This window comes from Oncorhynchus masou, chromosome 6, assembly GCF_036934945.1.
Source record: "Oncorhynchus masou masou isolate Uvic2021 chromosome 6, UVic_Omas_1.1, whole genome shotgun sequence".
Taxonomy (NCBI): Eukaryota; Metazoa; Chordata; class Actinopteri; order Salmoniformes; family Salmonidae; genus Oncorhynchus; species Oncorhynchus masou.
Window position 1 is genome coordinate 25,475,526 of NC_088217.1, and position 20,271 is coordinate 25,495,796.

The window sequence follows — 20,271 nt, forward strand, 5'->3', positions numbered from 1 at the left end:
TTGTTGTTAATAAAAAAAATAATAATAAAAAGTGCTCCTAAGTAGAATAGGCCTGCCTTTCACCGCGATACAACATACAGAAAATTGTGTACGGTGCAATAAATGATAGGACTACGCACACAATAAACATAGTTTACCATTAAAAAACAACATCATGTCTTATAGAAATACTTTTCATTATTCTTTGTATGATAACTATAATTTTGCAAAAGTTCAATAATTTTCGACCTAATTATTAATTTACTAAGTATAGAAGACGCGACTGCAATTCTGCACGATTTCAACAGATCCGTTACCCGGAAGTACTTAGTTATTTTCTTCCTCTTCACAGCGGTAAAATGTATGCGCGACAGTTGGATTTAACAAACAAAACTGTTCATATACCTCACTGAACAAAACACTGTTTGCGTTTTCTATGGCGGTTGTAACGGTTCAATTTACGTTGTCGACTTGAAACTGTTTAGGGAATGAAGAAAATGTCATGCATGGTACGTTATTCATAATGAAGAGAATGCTAGGAGGATTTTTGTTTGGCAATGCCAGTGTGTTCAGCTAACGAAGTTGAAGAAGTTTCCAATCTTCTGATTGGCGGTCAGTGGTAGTGGCTAGCTTTCTTAGGTGGTTAACTCAACAACTGTTGTGGCAATGACTTCTAGAGGTAGAGGAACTCAGAAGTCAAATATAACTGGTACAAAAATTACTTCACGCAATGTTATATCTTGTTATAAAGTCGGATACACCTGGAACCGAGGTGGAAGACTCAAGGAGTTGAGAATAAGGTGAGAAGTAGCCCCTCAAATAAACCAACTGGCCAGATTCAATCGACCATGACTTGAACTTGAAGGCTGTAACGTTAGTCTGTGTTGACTTTTGTTTAATCCCAGCACTAACACACCTGATTATACTATACTGAACAAAAATATAAACGCAAAATGTAAAGGGTTGGCCCCATGTTTCATGAGCTGAAATAAAAGTTTCCAGAAATTTTTCATACACACAAAAAGCTTATTTCTCAAAAATGTTGTGCACAAGTTTGTTTACATCCCTGTTAGTGAATATTTTTCCTTATAATAATAATATAATAATAATAATCCATCCACCTCACAGGAAGCTGTTAAAATGGCATGGTCATTACACACCTTGTGTTGAAGACAATAAAAGGCCACTCCAAAATGTGCTGTTTTGTTACACAACACAATGCCACAGATGTTTTGAGGGAGCGTGCAATTGGCATGTTGACTGCAGGAACAACCGGCCTCACAATCGCAGACCATGTGTAACCACACCAGCTCAGGACCTCCACATCCTGTGTCTTCACCTGCAGGATTGTCTGAGACCAGTTACCTGGGCAGCTGATAAAACTGAGGAGTATTTCTGTCTGACTGGGCCTGGCCTTCCAGTGGATGGGCCTAGCGCCCAAGTGTGTGGGCCTATGCCCGCCCAGGCCCATCAATGGTTGCGCCCCTGCCCGTAAATGTGAAATCCATAAATTAGGGCCTAATGAATTAATTTAAATTGACTGATTTTCTTATATGAACTGTAACTCACTAAAATCGTTGGGATTTTTGCACCGTAAGTTTATATTTTTGTAAAGTATATTTAAGGTATGTTTAGTGCTGGGCTGGAATAAAAGCCTGCACACACAACGTCCTTCCATGACTCGAGTTGTCCATCCCTGAGATTAAACTCTTGTCTTCTAGGCACCTTGCACGGAAGTTTCTCAAACTATGGATGCAGAAGACCTTTGGACGTGTTCATCCTTACAAAGCCAGGTGCACTTTCTCAGTCCTGTGTAGGAATAGCCAGATTACATCACTGCTTGAATTTAATGGATTACAATGTCAGATAGTGGGAAAATAACATTGGTAAAGCTCTTGATGCTATTCAGTACTTGACTTGGACTGAAATAGTTGTTGTTACTCATTTTGGGTGGATGTACTGTTTACAATTAGGTGCAGGAGCGCCAAAATACTTTTAAGCTAATATTCTATAAGAGGAAGAGGATCTTAAGCAGTAGAACATTTAAGGTGTTGGTACTCCGCTCTGGTGAGCCCCTGCCCAAGTCAAGCACTGATGCTGTGAATATATCCACTGTGTGTAGCCTGAGTTCTCTAACTGGAAGATTATTACCTTCTCCAATCTCTAGGTCTCACCATCGCAGAGTGGTGCTACAGCGGGCTCAGGGGGGCTGGAAGGATGAGTGGTGGACAGCCAGGAGGGAGTGGAGCCTCACAGTGAGGGCAGAGTGCCATTACAGGTCAGTGTCTGTTTCTAACCGCTGCTGCTCAGTTGTGTGGGGTGACGATACATGCCCATCAGTACTTATGGACTTAATGACGTCATTGCAACCAGCTTTGCCTGCTGGGATGTACCGTGTGTTCGGAAAGTATTCATACCCCTTGAGTTATTCCACATTTTGTTGTGCTAGACAGAATTCAAAATAGATATGCTTTTTGATTTTTTTTTTAAATTAAATACTGAACTCATTTACATAAATATTCACACCACGAGTCAATACTGTGTAGAAGCACCTTTGGCAGTGATTACAGCTTTGAGTCGTCTTGGGTATGTGTCAGCTTTGCACATCTGGATTTGGGGATTTTATCCCAGTCTTCCTTGCATATTCTCAAGTTCTGTTAAGTTAGATGGAGTGCGGCGGTGAACAGCAATCGTCATGACTTTCCACAGATTTTCAATGCAATTCAATTCTGGGCCACTCAAGGACTTTTAACATTCTGGTTGTGAAGCCATTCCAGCGTTGCTTTGGATGCATGCTTGGGGTCATTGTCCTGTTGAAATGTAAATCTTTACCCCAGTCTAAGGTCATTTATACTCTTCAGCAGTTTCTCATCAAGGATGTGCCTGTATTTGGAATTCATTGTTTCCTCTATCTTTAGTCTCACAGTCCCTGCCACTGAAAAGTATCCCAATAGTATGATGCTGCCACCACCATGCTTAACAGTAGGAATGATGTTAGACAGGTGATGGGCTGTGCCTGGTTTTCTCCAGACATAGCACTTTGCATTCAGGCCAAATAGTTCAATTTCATCTCATCAGACCACAGAATATTTTGCCTTATGATCTGAGTCTTTCACATGCCTTTTTGCAAACTACAGGCGTGCAAGCCCTTTTCCTCAGGAGTGGCTCCCGTCTGGCCACGCTCCCATAAAGCCCAGATTGGTGAACTGCTGTAGAGGCTGTTGTCCTTCTAGCAGGTTCTCCCATCTCAGCCAAGGAACTCTGAAGTTATGTCATTGGGTTCTTAGTCACCTCCCTGTCCAAGGTCCTTCTTGCCCAGTTGCTCAGTTTGGTTTTACAGCAAGCTCTAGGCAGAGTCTAGGTAGTTCCATATTTTTAAAATTCCCTAACGATGGAAACCACTGTGCGATTGTAAACTTTCAACACTCAAAATGTTTTATACCCGTCACCAAATATGCCTCATCACAATTCTTTCTCGGAGATCTGTGGACAGTTCCTTGGACTAAGTTTCTGTTCTGACAACTGTGGTACCTTATATAGTACATGTGTGTTTCTTTCTAAATCATGTCCAAACAATTGAATTGGCCACAGGTTGACTCCTTCACCCGTATATCTCAAGGATGATCAAAGGAAATTGGATGCACTGAGCTCAATTTGGCATGTCATAGAAAAGGGTTGTGAATACTTATGTAAATGAGACATTTCTGTATTTAATTTTCAATAAATTAGCAAACATTTCTATAAACATGTTTTCACTTGGTCATTATGGGGAATTGTGTGTGTATGGGTGAGTTTTTTTTATCCATTTGAATTCAGGCTGTAACATGACTCAATGTGGAAAAGGGTAGGGCTGTGGCAGTCATGAAATTTGTTCTGATTTAGAATTGCCCATTATCAAAGGGGCAGGGGAAAAAAATACATATAATTTGAATGCACTCGAATAGCGAATGGAAGCCGCGCGCTTTCCCACCTGTCCGTTTTGTAGGCTACTTCGGTTTAATAGCGGGAGCATGTGCTTAATATGAGCAGCTGAGAAATATAAGAACACTTATTTCACTCCATGTATCAACCACTGTTTGAGAAGCATGCTCTCGCTGCCTGACAGGTGATACTCCGCCCAAACTCTGTTTGCCATGGGCTCTTCAACCTTGTTCCTGCAGCTACTCAGTGCTTAATTTGGGAAACCAAGTGAAATCTGTTTGGGAACATCATTAGTAACATGTTTTTGCAACTAAACATATTTCACTAAACTGTTGACATCCTGTCTGTACGCTCGAGAAAGGAATAAAGGAGAGAGGATTCTATATTCTGTATAGCTAAAGGTAATGTGTCACCCAATGAATTATGAAAATATAATAAAATCCCTGTTACTAGGCTACTCAAAATACAAATTCACTAATTATAGGCTAACTGTAAGTCGCCCTGCACAATCAATGACCCAACAGCATCGCCTAGGGCTATACGTTCTCTCCCAGACTCATGGATAGAAATGTTGGAGCGTAGCATAAGGTAACCAGTCCATCCAGTATGCATAATTATATAGTCCACACTCAAAGGCGAGACCAATTATGTACCAACGACATCTTAAATCAGTTTTGTTTTATGTTTTTCTGACATGTGTAATATGTGGTAGGCTATGTATTGTATAATGGAACAATCATAATTTTTATTCCGTTTTTTTTCGGGCACATAAGCCTATGCATGTGCAAAAGCTCTGATATGCCTATGGGTGTTTTGAATTAATCATTACCTTAGAAAGCGCTGTCAATTTCTTTTTGTTAGGCTTAAACGATTAAAACATTCCCAAACCAGAAACCGTGGATTGATGGCAGCATTCGCGTGAAACTGAAAGCGCAAACCACTGCTTTTAATCAGGGCAAGGTGACTGGAAACATGACCGAATACAAACAGTGCAGCTATTCCCTCCGCAAGGCTATCAAACAAGCTAAGCGTCAGTATAGAGACAAAGTAGAATCTCAATTCAACGGCTCAGACACAAGAGGTATGTGGCAGGGTCTACAGTCAATCACGGACTACAAAAAGAAAACCAGCCCAGTCATGGACCAGGATGTCTTGCTCCCAGGCAGACTAAATAACTTTTTTGCCCGCTTTGAGGACAATACAGTGCCACTGACACGGCCTGCAACGAAAACATGCGGACTCTCCTTCACTGCAGCCGAGGTGAGTAAAATATTTAAACGTGTTAACCCTCGCAAGGCTGCAGGCCCAGACGGCATCCCCAGCCGCGCCCTCAGAGCATGCGCAGACCAGCTGGCTGGTGTGTTTATAGGACATATTCAATCAATCCCTATCTCAGTCTGCTGTTCCCACATGCTTCAAGAGGGCCACCATTGTTCCTGTTCCCAAGAAAGCTAAGGTAACTGAGCTAAACGACTACCGCCCCATAGCACTCACTTCCGTCATCATGAAGTGCTTTGAGAGACTAGTCAAGGACCATATCACCTCCACCCTACCTGACACCCTAGACCCACTCCAATTTGCTTACCGCCCAAATAGGTCCACAGACGATGCAATCTCAACCACACTGCAAACTGCCCTAACCCATCTGGACAAGAGGAATACCTATGTGAGAATGCTGTTCATCGACTACAGCTCGGCATTTAACACCATAGTACCCTCCAAGCTCGTCATCAAGCTCGAGACCCTGGGTCTCGACCCCGCCCTGTGCAACTGGGTACTGGACTTCTTGACGGGCCGCCCCCAGGTGGTGGGCGTCTACAGGGAGGAGGTGAGGGCCCTCGGAGTGTGGTGTCAGGAAAATAACCTCACACTCAACGTCAACAAAACTAAGGAGATGATTGTGGATTTCAGGAAACAGCAGAGGGAACACCCCCCTATCCACATTGATGGAACAGTAGTGGAGAGGGTAGTAAGTTTTAAGTTCCTCGGCATACACATCAGAGACAAACTGAATTGGTCCACCCACACAGACAGCATAGTGAAGAAGGCGCAGCAGTGCCTCTTCAACCTCAGGAGGCTGAAGAAATTCGGCTTGTCACCAAAAGCACTCACAAACTTCTACAGATGCACAATCGAGAGCATCCTGGCGGGCTGTATCACCGCCTGGTACGGCAACTGCTCCGCCCTCAACCGTAAGGCTCTCCAGAGGGTCTGCACAACGCATCCCCGGGGGCAAACTACCTGCCCTCCAGGACACCTACACCACCCGATGTTACAGGAAGGCCATAAAGATCATCAAGGACAACAACCACCCGAGCAACTGCCTGTTCAACCCGCTATCATCCAGAAGGCGAGGTCAGTACAGGTGCATCAAACCTGGGACCGAGAGACTGAAAAACAGCTTCTATCTCAAGTCCATCAGACTGTTAAACAGCAACCACTAACATTGAGTGGCTGCTGCCAACACACTGACTCAACTCCAGCCACTTTAATAATGGGAATTGATGGGAAATGATGTAAAATATATCACTAGCCACTTTAAACAATGCTACCTAATATAATGTTTACATACCCTACATTATTCATCTCATATGTATACGTATATACTGTACTCTATATCATCCACTGCATCTTTATGTAATACATGTATCACTAGCCACTTTAACTATGCCACTTTGTTTACATACTCATCTCATATGTATATACTGTACTCGATACCATCTACTGTATCTTGCCTATGCTGCTCTGTACCATCACTCATTCATATATCTTTATGTACATATTCTTTATCCCCTTACACTTGTGTATAAGACAGTAGTTTTGGAATTGTTAGTTAGATTACTTGTTGGTTATTACTGCATTGTCGGAACTAGAAGCACAAGCATTTCGCTACACTCACATTAACATCTGCTAACCATGTGTATGTGACAAATAAAATTTGAGATTTGAAACAACATCCAAAACAACCATGTTTTACACTGTTTCAACCTGTTGAATTTCTTTCTTCAAATTTATCATCATAGTGAGGTGAGTTTTAAAAGTATGATAGGTTTACTGTTTTGATGAGAAGTGTTTGATGTGATTTTTGATTTCATTTGCATCAATGTTAAGAGGGACAATAGAGCCCTGAGTACCAGGCCAATAGTACCTGATGGTCGTTAGCAAGTTGGGTAGTACCTTGACTCAATAGTCACATGGAATTTTACTGAGGTCATGACTGCCTGTGTGGGACTGCAACCTCCCTAGTCAAGGGGTATGACTACTTTCCAAAGGCGCTGTATGGCAGCCAACAATAGTTTGGCCAATGTGGAAACTGATGATGCTGTCTTTCCTGTGTTGTAGGTATTATCTGTATAACCAGGTGTTCCATGGCTGGCAGAGGTTTGTGTCTTTACAGAAGGAGGAGAGGAGGATATTCCAAAAAGCAACATGTTTTGGTATGAACTGGCTTGTGTGGTTTCGGTATTAATCTAGGTGTATGTCTCCCTCTGGAAAATGATGGACCCCAGCAGTAGTGGCTGGCAGGGCATGTTAGGAGTCACAGCAGTAATTAGAGTTTCTCCTGTATGCCAGCTGAGAGGTGGTGTCAACGTGTGGCCTGGGACAGCTGGGAAGTGTACATCGAGATGAGGAGGATGAAACACAGGATGCAAGAATCTGCTCTTCAGTTCCGGAAACTCACAGCTCTACGGTGAGGCATTATGACTGATAAATGCTGTTTTGTTTATTTATTTTGGATTACTTTGAATCAGGAACAATACACTGACTAAGTCACTCGGAGGTTAGTGAACTTCCGGCATACACAGTCATTGCGTGACTGATTTATATATGATTGACCATTTCATTAAATGTAAGTGAAAGGGGAGAGGGCAACCTGTGTTAATGCTTATGTGTATTTCCCCCAATACAGTTGGATGTGGACTGTGTGGCAGACTGGGCTGCAGAGGAGATATGATGCCTGTGTTATGGAGGACCAAGCACTGCAGCACTGGGCTCTGACGCTACAGGGCAGAGTGAGTAGAGCACATCTTGTACATCCCACACATATCCGTACCATTCCCTAGGTGTTGGTGAATTAAAATGTTACATTTTATTGGACTAACATCTCAGCCGGGGGTGGGGGGGGATTGTTTTAAGATGGTCATACCATAGATCATTTAGCTATTTAATTTGGAATTTTAGGACCCCTTTAGGTGTCAAAAGAACATGTTAAATTATTTGATAAAATATCAAATTTGGCCTTTAGAACTATAGCCCATAGAAACGCATTGAATAACACATTCATAAATGGCAAAGACAGTCAAAAATTAAATAATAAGAAACAAGGTTTTGAAGTGTCCATCCTATATCTAGGTGATATAAGAAAGCTAAAGCAATATTTTTTTTTTGACACATATTTAACCCTTTATTTTTGTTGGCATAAAACTCAAATCTCCATACTTCCATTCATTTGTTTGGGTTACCTTTAGACAAGTCACGTGGAGGTCGTAGAGGAAAATGGAGAACGCCATCGTTAGTCTCTGCTTTCCATAGAGTGGTCCAATTAGTTTCTTGGCCAAACTATTTTCGTGAGAAGACAGATTTTCAGGATGTCTCATGGTCTGACAAACACCGCTGTAGATCGGCCACCTTCCAACACAGATGCGGAAGGCCGACAGAGGCCTTGAGGATTGAGATGCAGCCCATGCAAAAAAACGTACATCTCTAGTTTAAAATGACGTATTTTGACGGGGATTTTTTCAATTAAATTACTTAGATTGACGCATGAGTGCGTCAACAGACTTAAGGATTTGAACATGTACGTTTGTTGTGTCTTAGGCATGGCTTCAGTGGAGAGAAGTGTACATGCTCGCCTGTAGTTGGAGAGAGGGGGAGTCCAAGGCTTCACTGCACTACATACATGGGATGCAAAGAAAGGCGCTCTGTGGCTGGATCAGCTATGTTCACCTCCGCCAAACTAAGAGGAAACCACAAGGTCCCATCTTCTGTTAATCTGTTTATCATATGTACTGTTGGTCTTCTGTCACAATCATTGGACATTTTGGTCTAGGATTAAACTCACATTTTTTCAGAAACATACTGTATATTGACAAATTTTGATCATTTTAGATGGTCTCAAAAACAAACACCAAACTCTCAAATCCTCTAGAACTTCCAGTGAAAAACACTACTTCTGTTGTCATTATCCTTCTTATATAATTGTTGACCTCCTGTGTTTCAGATGTTGCGGTGCGAGCCTGGCAACTCCAGTTGGTCAGGAGGTATTGGTTTGTGTGGAAAAGTGGACTACAGGGCAGACAGAGAGAGGTGGACAGAGGGCAAGCTTCTTATAGACTGGCACAACGCAGCACACAGCGCAGGGCACTGGAGCACTGGAGACACTGTATCCTACTACACACACACTCATTGTAAAACACTAGGGCCTGGTGTGGAGTCACACACTACTGCAAGAACAGCATAAGGCAATTCTCGACTTTTCTCATCTACTGCAACATCATACTTCTCTGAATTTACTTGAACATTTCCTGAGCTCCTGTGCAGACAGGAGGATGTGCATGCAGGAGTCTGAAAGAGACCAGGCTGCAAGTCAACACCAACACCGCCATCTACTGGTAAGATGGAGGAGCACTGATCTGATGAATGTTTATGGACATCCATAGAGACTGGTTACTGTACCATAAAGCAGTGTTTCCCAACCCTGGTCCTCCAGTACTCTCAACAGTACAGTTTCATTGAAGCCCTGAACAAACACACCTCATTCAACTCATTGAGGGCTTGATGATTAGTTGACAAGTTGAATCAGATGTGCATGTCCAGGGCTACAATAAAAATATGTACTGTTGGGGGTACTTGAGAACTGGAGTTGGGAACCACTGCCATAGAGTATTCCTTAATTCTCTCACTTCAACTTGTTCTGTCTACTACAGGACACTGGATTGAGAAGTCTGACCCTCAATGTCACTCGGAGCAAAACTTATCGTCTCAACAAGAACATCGCTGTCCAACATCATCATCACACTGTAACTGTTATTATACTGTAGCTAATATCCATGAAGCCACCCAGCATTAGTATCATTACAATTGTTCTAACAGTACAGAGTAAGTATGACACGCAATTCATGTTTTTCAAACAACATTTCTGCGTGTGTTTTCTGTAGGTAACATGCAGATATTGGAGACTCTGGCAGCAACGTCTTGAGGAAGCTGAAGATCAGGGACTTCAGATGCAGATGCAGATGGCACTGACCCACCACAGGTACACACACACACACACACACACACACACACAGACATGCATATACACACATTTATGAATTGATGATACACTTTCTCATATTAGTAATGCTATTTCTATGATACATGTTTTTCTGATCTCATTAATACCATCTTTTGACAGCACTTCACTGCAGAGCAATTGCTTGTGCCACTGGAGAGAGCAGCTTGTTGAACACAGACACATGCAGGTACACCCACCCGTACACATGTGCACACACACACACTCTTACATTCCACTCATTGGCATTGTGTGGACTGTGTGTGGTTTTAGGGGCTGGAGCGTCGTGCTGAGGCCTGGTTTGCTGACCACATCATTCCACAGTGTCTTGACTCATGGGTTGAGTTTACCTGCCAGAGGAGACAGCATAGGGAGAGGACAGAGATTGCACAACTCCATAATAAGTGAGTTCCATCCTGTTTCTGACCTAGTGGTGATCTAGGATAAGGTGTCACTTGTCTGATCCTAGATCAGCACTACTACTATAAGATGCTTTGTGGACAATTTAGACTTAGGAAATGTATGCCTTTTTACGCATTTTGGTATTCATACTTATGCACATGTGTAACAAGGTTTGTGGGTGTTGCTCTCTTGCATGCATTGAATACATTTAAATCAACCCTAGAAAACTCACACTGGGTGGCATACCAATTGATTAGGGAGTGTTTCTTCAATTGTTTTTTCTGTTCATTTCTCTAAAGCAATCCCTTTTTATACTGGTAACTTTCATTTGAATTTGATTGGCACAACATTAGGATGCGTTTAGATTGGAGATCAATGAAAGATAGTTATAAGAACATGTGCATATTTATCTCAGTTTTAGAACACAATATGTATGATTAAGGAGGTTTTTATGGACCCTAGGCTACTTAATGGAGAAATAGGGTTTGGAGAGCCTTCAGGCACGAAAGAAAAAAATGCCACATTCAGTTCTTCAACCCATGGTAATGTTGGAAGATGAATGTACATAGAATTATAATAGGGAGAACAGTGTACAGTAGTAGTATACCCTGGTCTGTTGCCCGCGCTGACCATGGAACTGTGTGATGACACGGCCAAGCATTGCACAATGCGTCAGGTTAAAACTGTTATGGCTTGGTCTGTGCTCCATAATGATTTAATTAGCCAACATTTTTTTTACTTTAAATATGATCAACTATTATTAGTGTTCGTCAGCAACAACCACACGGACGTGGCAGTGTTTACAGAGGAAGCAAATAAGGTAAATGAAACAATGTAATGAAATGTAATGATACCAACTGTACCAACTGAAGGGAAGTAACAGTAAATCGGCAGTTGAATATGTGTGGCCAACTGACGGTCGATACTGATAGTGGCTAATATTTAACATGATAGAACAGTAGGAAATAGAAAGTTGGGGCATATAATTAAAACATTAGAGAGTGCGACTGTCATTGTGCAATGCTTAGGCCATACTATTGAAATTGTGCATAAAGTCACAGCATTTTATACTTCACTGTGGGAAAGGGGCGGAAATGCCTGTCATGTTATTATACTTCTCAGTTTGCTTCCATGATTGGTTTCACATTAGTCTCCAGCTATCAGAAGGGAAAATCCTCAAACAATTGCTATTTGTATGTACAATCCCCTTCCCAAACATATTACTCATTTACCTAGCTCTTATCAATAGTGATGGGGGAAAACATTTAAACAGTTATATATCTTGATATATATTCATTTTTATGTTGGTGGTTGCTGTAGCTAGCGCCGATCAGCTGTACCAGCTCTAAAACTCAGGTATTTTCCATCCTATAGCTTGTTCTCCATCTTCTTTTTAAATATTGAGCCAAAGTGTTTTCAGCACCTTTATTCCCATGACTGATGATAACTCATTTTTTTATGTTCTCTCTTGTGCCTCTGCAGAAACATACAGAGCAATATGTTTGGAGCATCAACTCGCAATAAAATCGCAGTATCAAATCACAATACATATAGAATTGTGAAAATAGGCATACATATTCTATGGGCACCTACGTATCAATAGCTTTTATTAATTCATAAATTACAATGCATATTTCTATCTGACAAAGGAATGTAGGCCTAGATGTTTTTCCACTTGGAACCGACAGGTTCGCTCGACCTAGGGCTGTTGCGGTGACCATATTACCACCACACAGGCAGTCTTGAGTCATGGCCGCAGTAAAATTGCATGTGACCACTGTGTCACGGTAATCTCCTTTAATGCACTCTGAACATGCTTTGGTAGTACCCAACTTGCTAACTACCACGAGGTCCTAATTGCCTGGTACTCAGGGCTCTATTGTCCCGTCATCAGGTCCTAATGGCCTGGTACTCAGGGCTCTATTGTCCCTCCATCAGGTCCTAATGGCCTGGTACTCAGGGCTCTATTGTCCCGTCATCAGGTCCTAATGGCCTGGTACTCAGGGCTCTATTGTCCCTCCATCAGGTCCTAATGGCCTGGTACTCAGGGCTCTATTCTCCCTCCATCAGGTCCTAATGGCCTGGTACTCAGGGCTCTATTGTCCCTCCATCAGGTCCTAATGGCTTGGTACTCAGGGTTCTATTATCGCTCCATCAGGTCCTAATGGCCTGATACTCAGGGCTCTATTGTCCCTCCATCAGGTCCTAATGGACTGGTACTCAGGGCTCTATTGTCCCTCCATCAGGTCCTAATGGCCTGGTACTCAGGGTTCTATTATCGCTCCATCAGGTCCTAATGGCCTGATACTCAGGGCTCTATTGTCCCTCCATCAGGTCCTAATGGCCTGGTACTCAGGGCTCTATTGTCCCTCCATCAGGTCCTAATGGCCTGGTACTCAGGGCTCTATTCTCCCTCCATCAGGTCCTAATGGCCTGGTACTCAGGGCTCTATTGTCCCTCCATCAGGTCCTAATGGCTTGGTACTCAGGGTTCTATTATCGCTCCATCAGGTCCTAATGGCCTGATACTCAGGGCTCTATTGTCCCTCCATCAGGTCCTAATGGACTGGTACTCAGGGCTCTATTGTCCCTCCATCAGGTCCTAATGGCCTGGTACTCAGGGTTCTATTATCGCTCCATCAGGTCCTAATGGCCTGATACTCAGGGCTCTATTGTCCCTCCATCAGAATCCTAATGGACTGGTACTCTGGGCTCTATTGTCCCTCCATCAGGTCCTAATGGCCTGGTACTCAGGGTTCTATTATCGCTCCATCAGGTCCTAATGGCCTGATACTCAGGGCTCTATTGTCCCTCCATCAGGTCCTAATGGCCTGATACTCAGGGCTCTAATGTCCCTCCATCAGGTCCTAATGGACTGGTACTCATGGTTCTATTGTCCCTCTAATCACTCTGACATCAATGCCTTTGGAAATCACATCAAACACATCAGAACAGTAGGCCTATAGTACTTTTAAAACTCACCTCACTGTGATGATCAAATTGAAGAAAGAAGTTTATTTTTTGTAAAACATGTTTGTGGGGGATGTTGTTTCAAAGCCTAACAAATAGAAATGAACAGCGCTTTCTAAGGTCAGAATACTTGTAGAGAGAATTAAGTTTAACTCAGGTCTGAATTCCCCCAATGTGACTAAGGTCCCTGGGCTACACTTAAGCAATAAGGCCCGAGGGGGTGTGGTATATGGCCAATATACCACGGGTAAGGGCTGTCCTAATGCACGATGCAAAGCGGAGTGCCTGGAGTACCACATCCCCAAGGTGCCTTATAGCTATTATAAACTGGTTACCAATGTAATTAGAGCAGTAAAAATAAATGTTTTGTCATACCCATGGTATACGGTCTGTCAGCCAATCAGCGTTCAGGGCTCGAACCACCTAGTTTATAATTATGAACAACATACAGTTAGCCTTGTGAGGATGACGTTTGTGTTAGTGTGTGACCCACTCTAACCCTCTGTAGGCAGCATCAGTACACTTGGGCCTTCTATACCTGGTGGGGACGTTCAGAGGAGAGGAAGGAGCAGAGACTGGCTGAGAGGATGGTAAAATACACAGTCACAATACACGCACACAAAAATACCACTCAAAGGTATACATACAACACACCGTCATGGTACAGACAAATAACCGAAGAGGGCCCACCTGTCTTGCCCTTTAGGCCTTGCTGCATGAGGAGAGGTCATGTTTGATGAGAGCCTGGGACCACTGGCAGCGGAGGGCGAGGCAACAACAGGAGGAGAGGGAGAAGCAGAGAGCTTCTGACACACTGTACCGCCGTACTCTAGTCCACAACACACTCAGCCAGTGGAAGGACAATGTCACGGTGATCCGGGACAGGTACTATACCACTGGCAGTTCACTGAAATATCAGTGAGGATCACAATGATATCTTACAACTTTTATTGTATTTTACTTTAATGACCTGATGCTGACTGTTTGGGACCAACATGTTCAGAAAGAAGTAGACAAGTGTGAGGTTATTCTTCTTTTTTCTTTTATTTGTGGGCCCATCCCCCACCCCCCTCTCCGGAGGACAAAGGTCTTTTTTTTATATGTACATTATTCATATATTTTACATGCATGGTACTTTCATACACATAATTACATTACAGAAATATTGTTTAATATACACAATTAAAGGTACTCCGACATATACGGTATACATGATATAGGATGTTTTCAGTCCTAACTATTACAGAATCTTAACAGGAGATTATTCTTAACTGGATTTGATTGACAATTGAATACCCTTTGAGGTTTTGCCTTAATCCTTCATGTATATGTGTGTTTGGTTTGTATATTTGTGTTTTTTCATATGCATCTCATAAGGCGAAAACGAGAGGAGCAGGCAGGTCGACATGGTGATGTGCGTTGTGTGAGACGCGCCCTGAGTGGCTGGAGTGAGGTACAGTATTTTGCCATACATAATCTACCATTAGCCATGCTGTAATGTTTGGTTTGTCCAGAGTAATTATCCCACATTGTGTCTGTCTGTCTCTGTCTGTCTGATGTGTCAGTATGTCCAGCACAGAACAGAGAAGAACAGCAGGCTGGATCAGATGGACAGTTACTATGAACACAGACTTCTCAAACACACTTTACAGGCCTGGAAGGTACAACAGACCTCACATTAACTGTAATAAATGACACAAGTCTACACTTATATTGGTGTGCTTTGTAAACTGGCACAGCAACATTTAATTTGGTCATCATGCATCTTCTGACCTGCTTGGTGCACACGGAATGGGCTCCGCTTTGTTGGTTTGTGTGTGTCCTGTGGTACGTGCTGTAATCTCTTTGCCTATCACCCGTAGGAGCATCACCTCCGAAGACAGCAGGTCTATGAGCATGTAGAGGAGCGCTACAGCCAACATCAGAAACACTTCCTCAGGTATCAACCTAAATAGAGTCACAGTCTCTATCTATACCTCTTTATCCTCAATCTCTTACTTGTAATTTTGATTTTGCAATATTTCTAACTGACACTTGTATTATGCGTTCCCAGGAGGATTCTGCATGTGTGGAAGGAGAATGTAGCCCTGTTGGCAGCAGCCAGCAGCAGAGAGAAGAGAGCAGAGAACCACTACCAGCACTGCGTTCAGGTTAAGGTATTGGAGCTGCTGTAAGACCTATCTACTGCTTCATATGTTACCAAGACTGATTCCGTGGCTATAACTACTGCTCACCCACAAATGTGCCTAATTTATTTTCCTACAGATGCTGTTGGGATGGAGGAAAGCCACATCTTGTGCAGTGTCAAACCGTCACCAGCAGAGAGAGGCAGTGAGCAAGGCTCAGACTCACATGGATAAAGGTAGAAAAATACTTTGCTATGGCTCCAATTCTTAGTGAAGCAGATGGAGACCAATTGTTCCTTATTTAATGCTATTTTCTGTTAGATCACTCTCCCGGCACATTGAATAAAGCCTCCGTTGACATGTGAAGTCTATTGCCATCATTTTTTATGTCTCAGTGAGGCAGGGGGCGACTTTCAGGAGATGGAGGGAGCGAAGCAGAGAGGTTGTGGAGGACAGTATAGGCATGGAGAAAGCCATAAGGTTCCACCACCACTTTCTTCTCTGCAGAACATTCAGATCATGGACTATGTACCAGCAGCATCAGCAGAGCTACAAGGTAGATGGATACTGCATTTGGTCTTGTGTTTGAGTCTGCAGTGTGCTATTTGATACATTTTGATCCTAGGTAGGTTTGTGTTAGTATTGTGTTGTTTATGTGGTCCTTCTCTAGGTGATGAAAGGGAGAGGCCACTTGCTGCTGAGACAGAAGACATGCCAGCTCTTCTTTGCACACTGGAAAATTGTGGTGAACTTATTGCTGTTTTAACATGAATTCCTGTTTTAACATGCTTATTTCAAATATTAAAGGCCTCCTTGACGAGATTTGCATGAACTTTTGTTCAAGTCACTTTTTTAAATACATTGATGGAATTGAAAAAAATATTTTCTGATGTCTACTGTCTTAAAGAAAGGCCAGATTATTATATATAAACATTCAATGGTAGGTCTGTAAGCCTCTGGTTGTCTTGGTGAACTCCTGGCTGTTATCTAAGTGTGCTGTTCTCCTCTTGTCCTGGCCTGCACAGCTGCAGCACAGAAGGACAGAGGCTGAGCAGACAGAACTGGCCCTCTGGCATTGGTCCCTCAGTCTGCAGGCCAAGGTAATACCTGGACATACATACTTCACTGGCAGCTGGCCTTCAGCCCAACTTAAAACACAGGAGATATTATCCCTCTCTCTCTCTGTTTGTCTGTAGTGGAGGAATTCTGTCTCCTGCATGACTACTGTTGAACCTGTGGATGTATAGCCTGGGTCCCAATCTTTTTGTTCGGTCTTGCCAATGACCATTGGAGTTAGCAAGACCGCACAATCAGATCTGTGACCGGCTGGCGCGTGTAAAGTCCTCATTGATGATATCCAGGCCACAGCTAGAATAAAGGAAATTGAAGTGAAAACATACAGTAGACTCTATAGACATAATGAATGAGACACCCCCCGGTGAATAGTGGAAACATATAGAAGAGTGAAGACTCATCAGACATACTGAATGAGACATCTGATCCCTTGGTGTGTTCTGATCTAGGTGCTGGAGGCCTGGAGGCTGTGGGTCACAGAGCAGGACAGAAAGCAGGAAAGGCTGGCCCACGCTGCCCAGTTCTATAGAGATCAGCTGCTGAGGGAAGGAGTGGCCCACGTCCTCACACACGCCGCTCACATGGGCAGCTTCAGCACCAACATAGCACTGCACAGCCAGGAGCAGGTGTGTGAGCACTTGCTGTGTTTGATTATCTGATAGTATGTCTGCCTGCCTGAATGACTGTGTGGCACTGGATCAAGCCGTCTTGTCTGTGATCTACAGAGCTTGCGGCGTCTCCAGAGGGTGGTGCTGCGTTGTGCCATGCAGTGGAAACAGAGGGCCCTGAGTGGACCACACAGGGCGAGACCGCCTAGAGCGATAGCAGTGCCCCCCAAGAGTGTGACCTTCTGTTTACCCAGCCCTGACCCAGAGTGCCGCACCCACAGCCGTACACAGACCCAGAGTGGCATAGTGGAGCAGAGAGCAGGAGACGGCATCCTCAACCACCTGTAAGTGGGCACAGTTACTATGCAAACATCAGGCCCTAAACTTTATGGGAGAGTTTTCCAGATACCAATTAAGAGTCCTGGACTAAAAAGAATGCTCAATGGAGAATCCCCATACAAATCACTTTTTTGTCCAGAACAAGGCTTAATGTGTGCCTGGGAAACTATGTCTCTAAGTCTTATGCTCGGTCTTACAGCAGCTCTATAACTGTGTGCAGGGTGGCGGTGCGTGCTTCTAGACTGCAGCCACGGCGGCCTAGAGATCTGCTTGACTCCCCGGTCAAAGAGCTGCTCCCACCTACAGCTCCTCTACATAAAAAACCCAGTCCTCTTCCACATCAAACCAAGGTCCCAGTGACAGCGAACCTTTACCCTACTACAGCCTCCCTCCCCATCTCTCCCATAGACGCACACCCAGCTCCCCATCTCAGTTTCCCAATGGCCCCACATCATGGATCACTAGGCCAGGACTTACTCCTGCCCCCTTCCTCATTCATGGCCACCCACACTCAAACTAAGGTAAGTTACTGTATTCCAAAAACACATGTAAAGTTATTTTACTGTGTGTTTTCAATGAGATTTCTTTATAGAATATCTGTTTTTTAGGTGAGGCAGCCTAGTGGCTCATGGGAAAGTGACTCCTCACTACTGCCCCCCAATGAGTTCTCCACCCTCCATCAACAGCCAGAGTCTGATAGAGAAGATGTGTTAACTGAGGAGGAGAATGTGGATCCCACTTTAGCCTGGACCAGAGAGCTGCTCAACATTCGTCTGGACATGCAGCGCTTCCAACAGGACCGCAAGCTACTTCAGTAAGGACTCCCAGCTCTGTGATTTAACATTTCTGATAGATCTCATTTATACATTCTGATGGATTTATGTGTGTAGGGCGTGGCGAAGACTTGAAGAAGTGTTGAGAAGCTGGCTGCAGACGAGTGGAAGTGAGGGAGAAACTGAGGAGAGTAACACTATCCGCAAAGAGTTGGAGCAGGTAAGACTTGAAGGGAAGACGCTGCGGTCATTGGTACAGTATGTGCAAGGGCCACAAGGTTTCCACTAGTTACCACAGCCCCAATATCAAAATTGGCTATATTGTAAAAATTAATTTAAAAAAATATAGCTTTTTGGTCTTAAGTCAAATGGTTAGTAGTGGTATTAAGGTTAGGTTTAAAATCACATTTTAGAAATAGGCTGGATTCATTACTTTGTGACTGTGGTAACTAGTGATGACCAGGCCACAATGGCAGAGCAAATAAGGATTTATAAACACAAATAATTGTTGTTTTACTGGCTGTTCACCAGTCCTTGAAGAAAACAAGAAGCAATATTTTATTAACATGTTTCCTATCCACTTTTTGATGAATAACTAAATGGATGGCTTTGATTTAGCACGCATTCCTCTGGAGGTATCATTTCATTTGAGCCATAAATCTTCAGCTATGAAAACAAGAACATTCAAAAGTTACAACAGGTCACGCACATAAAAACCATGCTATATCATGCAACAATTTTTCCTGTTATTTTGTAGTCTTTCCAGATTAATTTCATGCTCTTTGTGTTGTCATTTACAGCTGGAGGAGCGTATTGGCAGACTGTCAGCTGAGCTAGTAGAGCAGAAGCCTGTGATGATCCTCCACGCTGCCAGGATCCACAGGATAGAGAGTGTTCTCCTCCAAAGCAGCACGGCCACAGGACAGGGTCTGGAACAGGCCATTCTCAGTAGGCCTCCAGAGCTACTGCTCATCACTCCACACTAGGTGACAGGACCAGGGCCATCCCAGTGCCATGGGTCAGGAGGAGGAGAACCATAGACCTATATAAAGGAGCACAAGGACTTCTGATGAGACTATTCCTGTCCATATTTTTGACATGTCATTCTCTACTGGTTGTTTTTATAGTATAAAACCATAAGAACAGAATTATTCTAAACAGATTTAAGATTTATGGAAATTCTTCAATTGTAGCTTTCAAATTTATTATCCTAATCTTGGTGAAAATCGGTTTGACTAAAACAGAAAGAATGGCATGGCAAGACAGCTGTGTAAGATTTATGTTAGACTTGACTATGTTGTAATGGCCTTTATTTTACTGTATACTGTAAATTACATCATATGTTAGTGTTTTTACATGATTTAATAAAATACTGCCTTCAGAAAGTATTCACACCCCTTGACTTTTTCCACATTTTGTTGCGTTACAAAGTGGGATTTTTGCAGCGATTACAGCTGTGAGTCTTTCTGGGTACGTCTCTAAGAGCTTTCCACACCTGGATTGGGCAACATCTTCCCATGATTTTTTAACATTTTCTTTCACCTTTATTTAACCAGGTAAGCTAGTTGAGAACAAGTTCTCATTTACAACTGCAACCTGGCCAAGATAAAGCAAAGCAGTGCGACACATACAACAACAGAGTTGCACGTGAAATGAACAAGTGTACAGTCAATAACACAATAGAAACAAAAAGTCTATACACAGTGTGTGCAAATGGCATGTGGTAAGGCAATAAATAGGCCATAGTAGCGAAGTAATTACAATTTGCTTTTTTGCACACCAATATCTCTACCTGTACATGACCAT

The 20,271-nt window shown here is 43.1% G+C and overlaps 1 protein-coding gene across 4 annotated transcripts; it reads left to right on the top strand.

The window, feature by feature from the left end:
* Window positions 1-307: 307 nt before the first annotated feature.
* sfi1 (SFI1 centrin binding protein) lies at window positions 308-19,855 on the top strand. Of its 4 annotated transcripts, none has more exons than XM_064968078.1 (29): window positions 308-779; window positions 1,701-1,772; window positions 2,147-2,257; window positions 7,243-7,337; window positions 7,474-7,591; window positions 7,811-7,913; window positions 8,719-8,875; window positions 9,122-9,283; window positions 9,442-9,512; window positions 9,828-9,920; window positions 10,059-10,156; window positions 10,298-10,364; window positions 10,448-10,578; window positions 14,054-14,135; window positions 14,252-14,430; window positions 14,923-14,998; window positions 15,111-15,206; window positions 15,408-15,484; window positions 15,599-15,701; window positions 15,811-15,907; window positions 16,067-16,227; window positions 16,342-16,416; window positions 16,697-16,771; window positions 17,195-17,371; window positions 17,471-17,697; window positions 17,913-18,213; window positions 18,301-18,506; window positions 18,583-18,685; window positions 19,266-19,855. In XM_064968078.1, the coding sequence occupies exons 1-29, from the start codon at window positions 646-648 to the stop codon at window positions 19,449-19,451; spliced, it is 3,633 nt and encodes a 1,210-aa protein (XP_064824150.1). In that variant the 5' UTR covers window positions 308-645; the 3' UTR covers window positions 19,452-19,855. The 4 variants fall into 4 exon arrangements, with proteins under 4 accessions (XP_064824150.1, XP_064824151.1, XP_064824152.1 ...); XM_064968079.1 differs by having other exon boundaries at window positions 18,379-18,506; XM_064968080.1 differs by having other exon boundaries at window positions 308-488.
* Window positions 19,856-20,271: the final 416 nt, after the last annotated feature.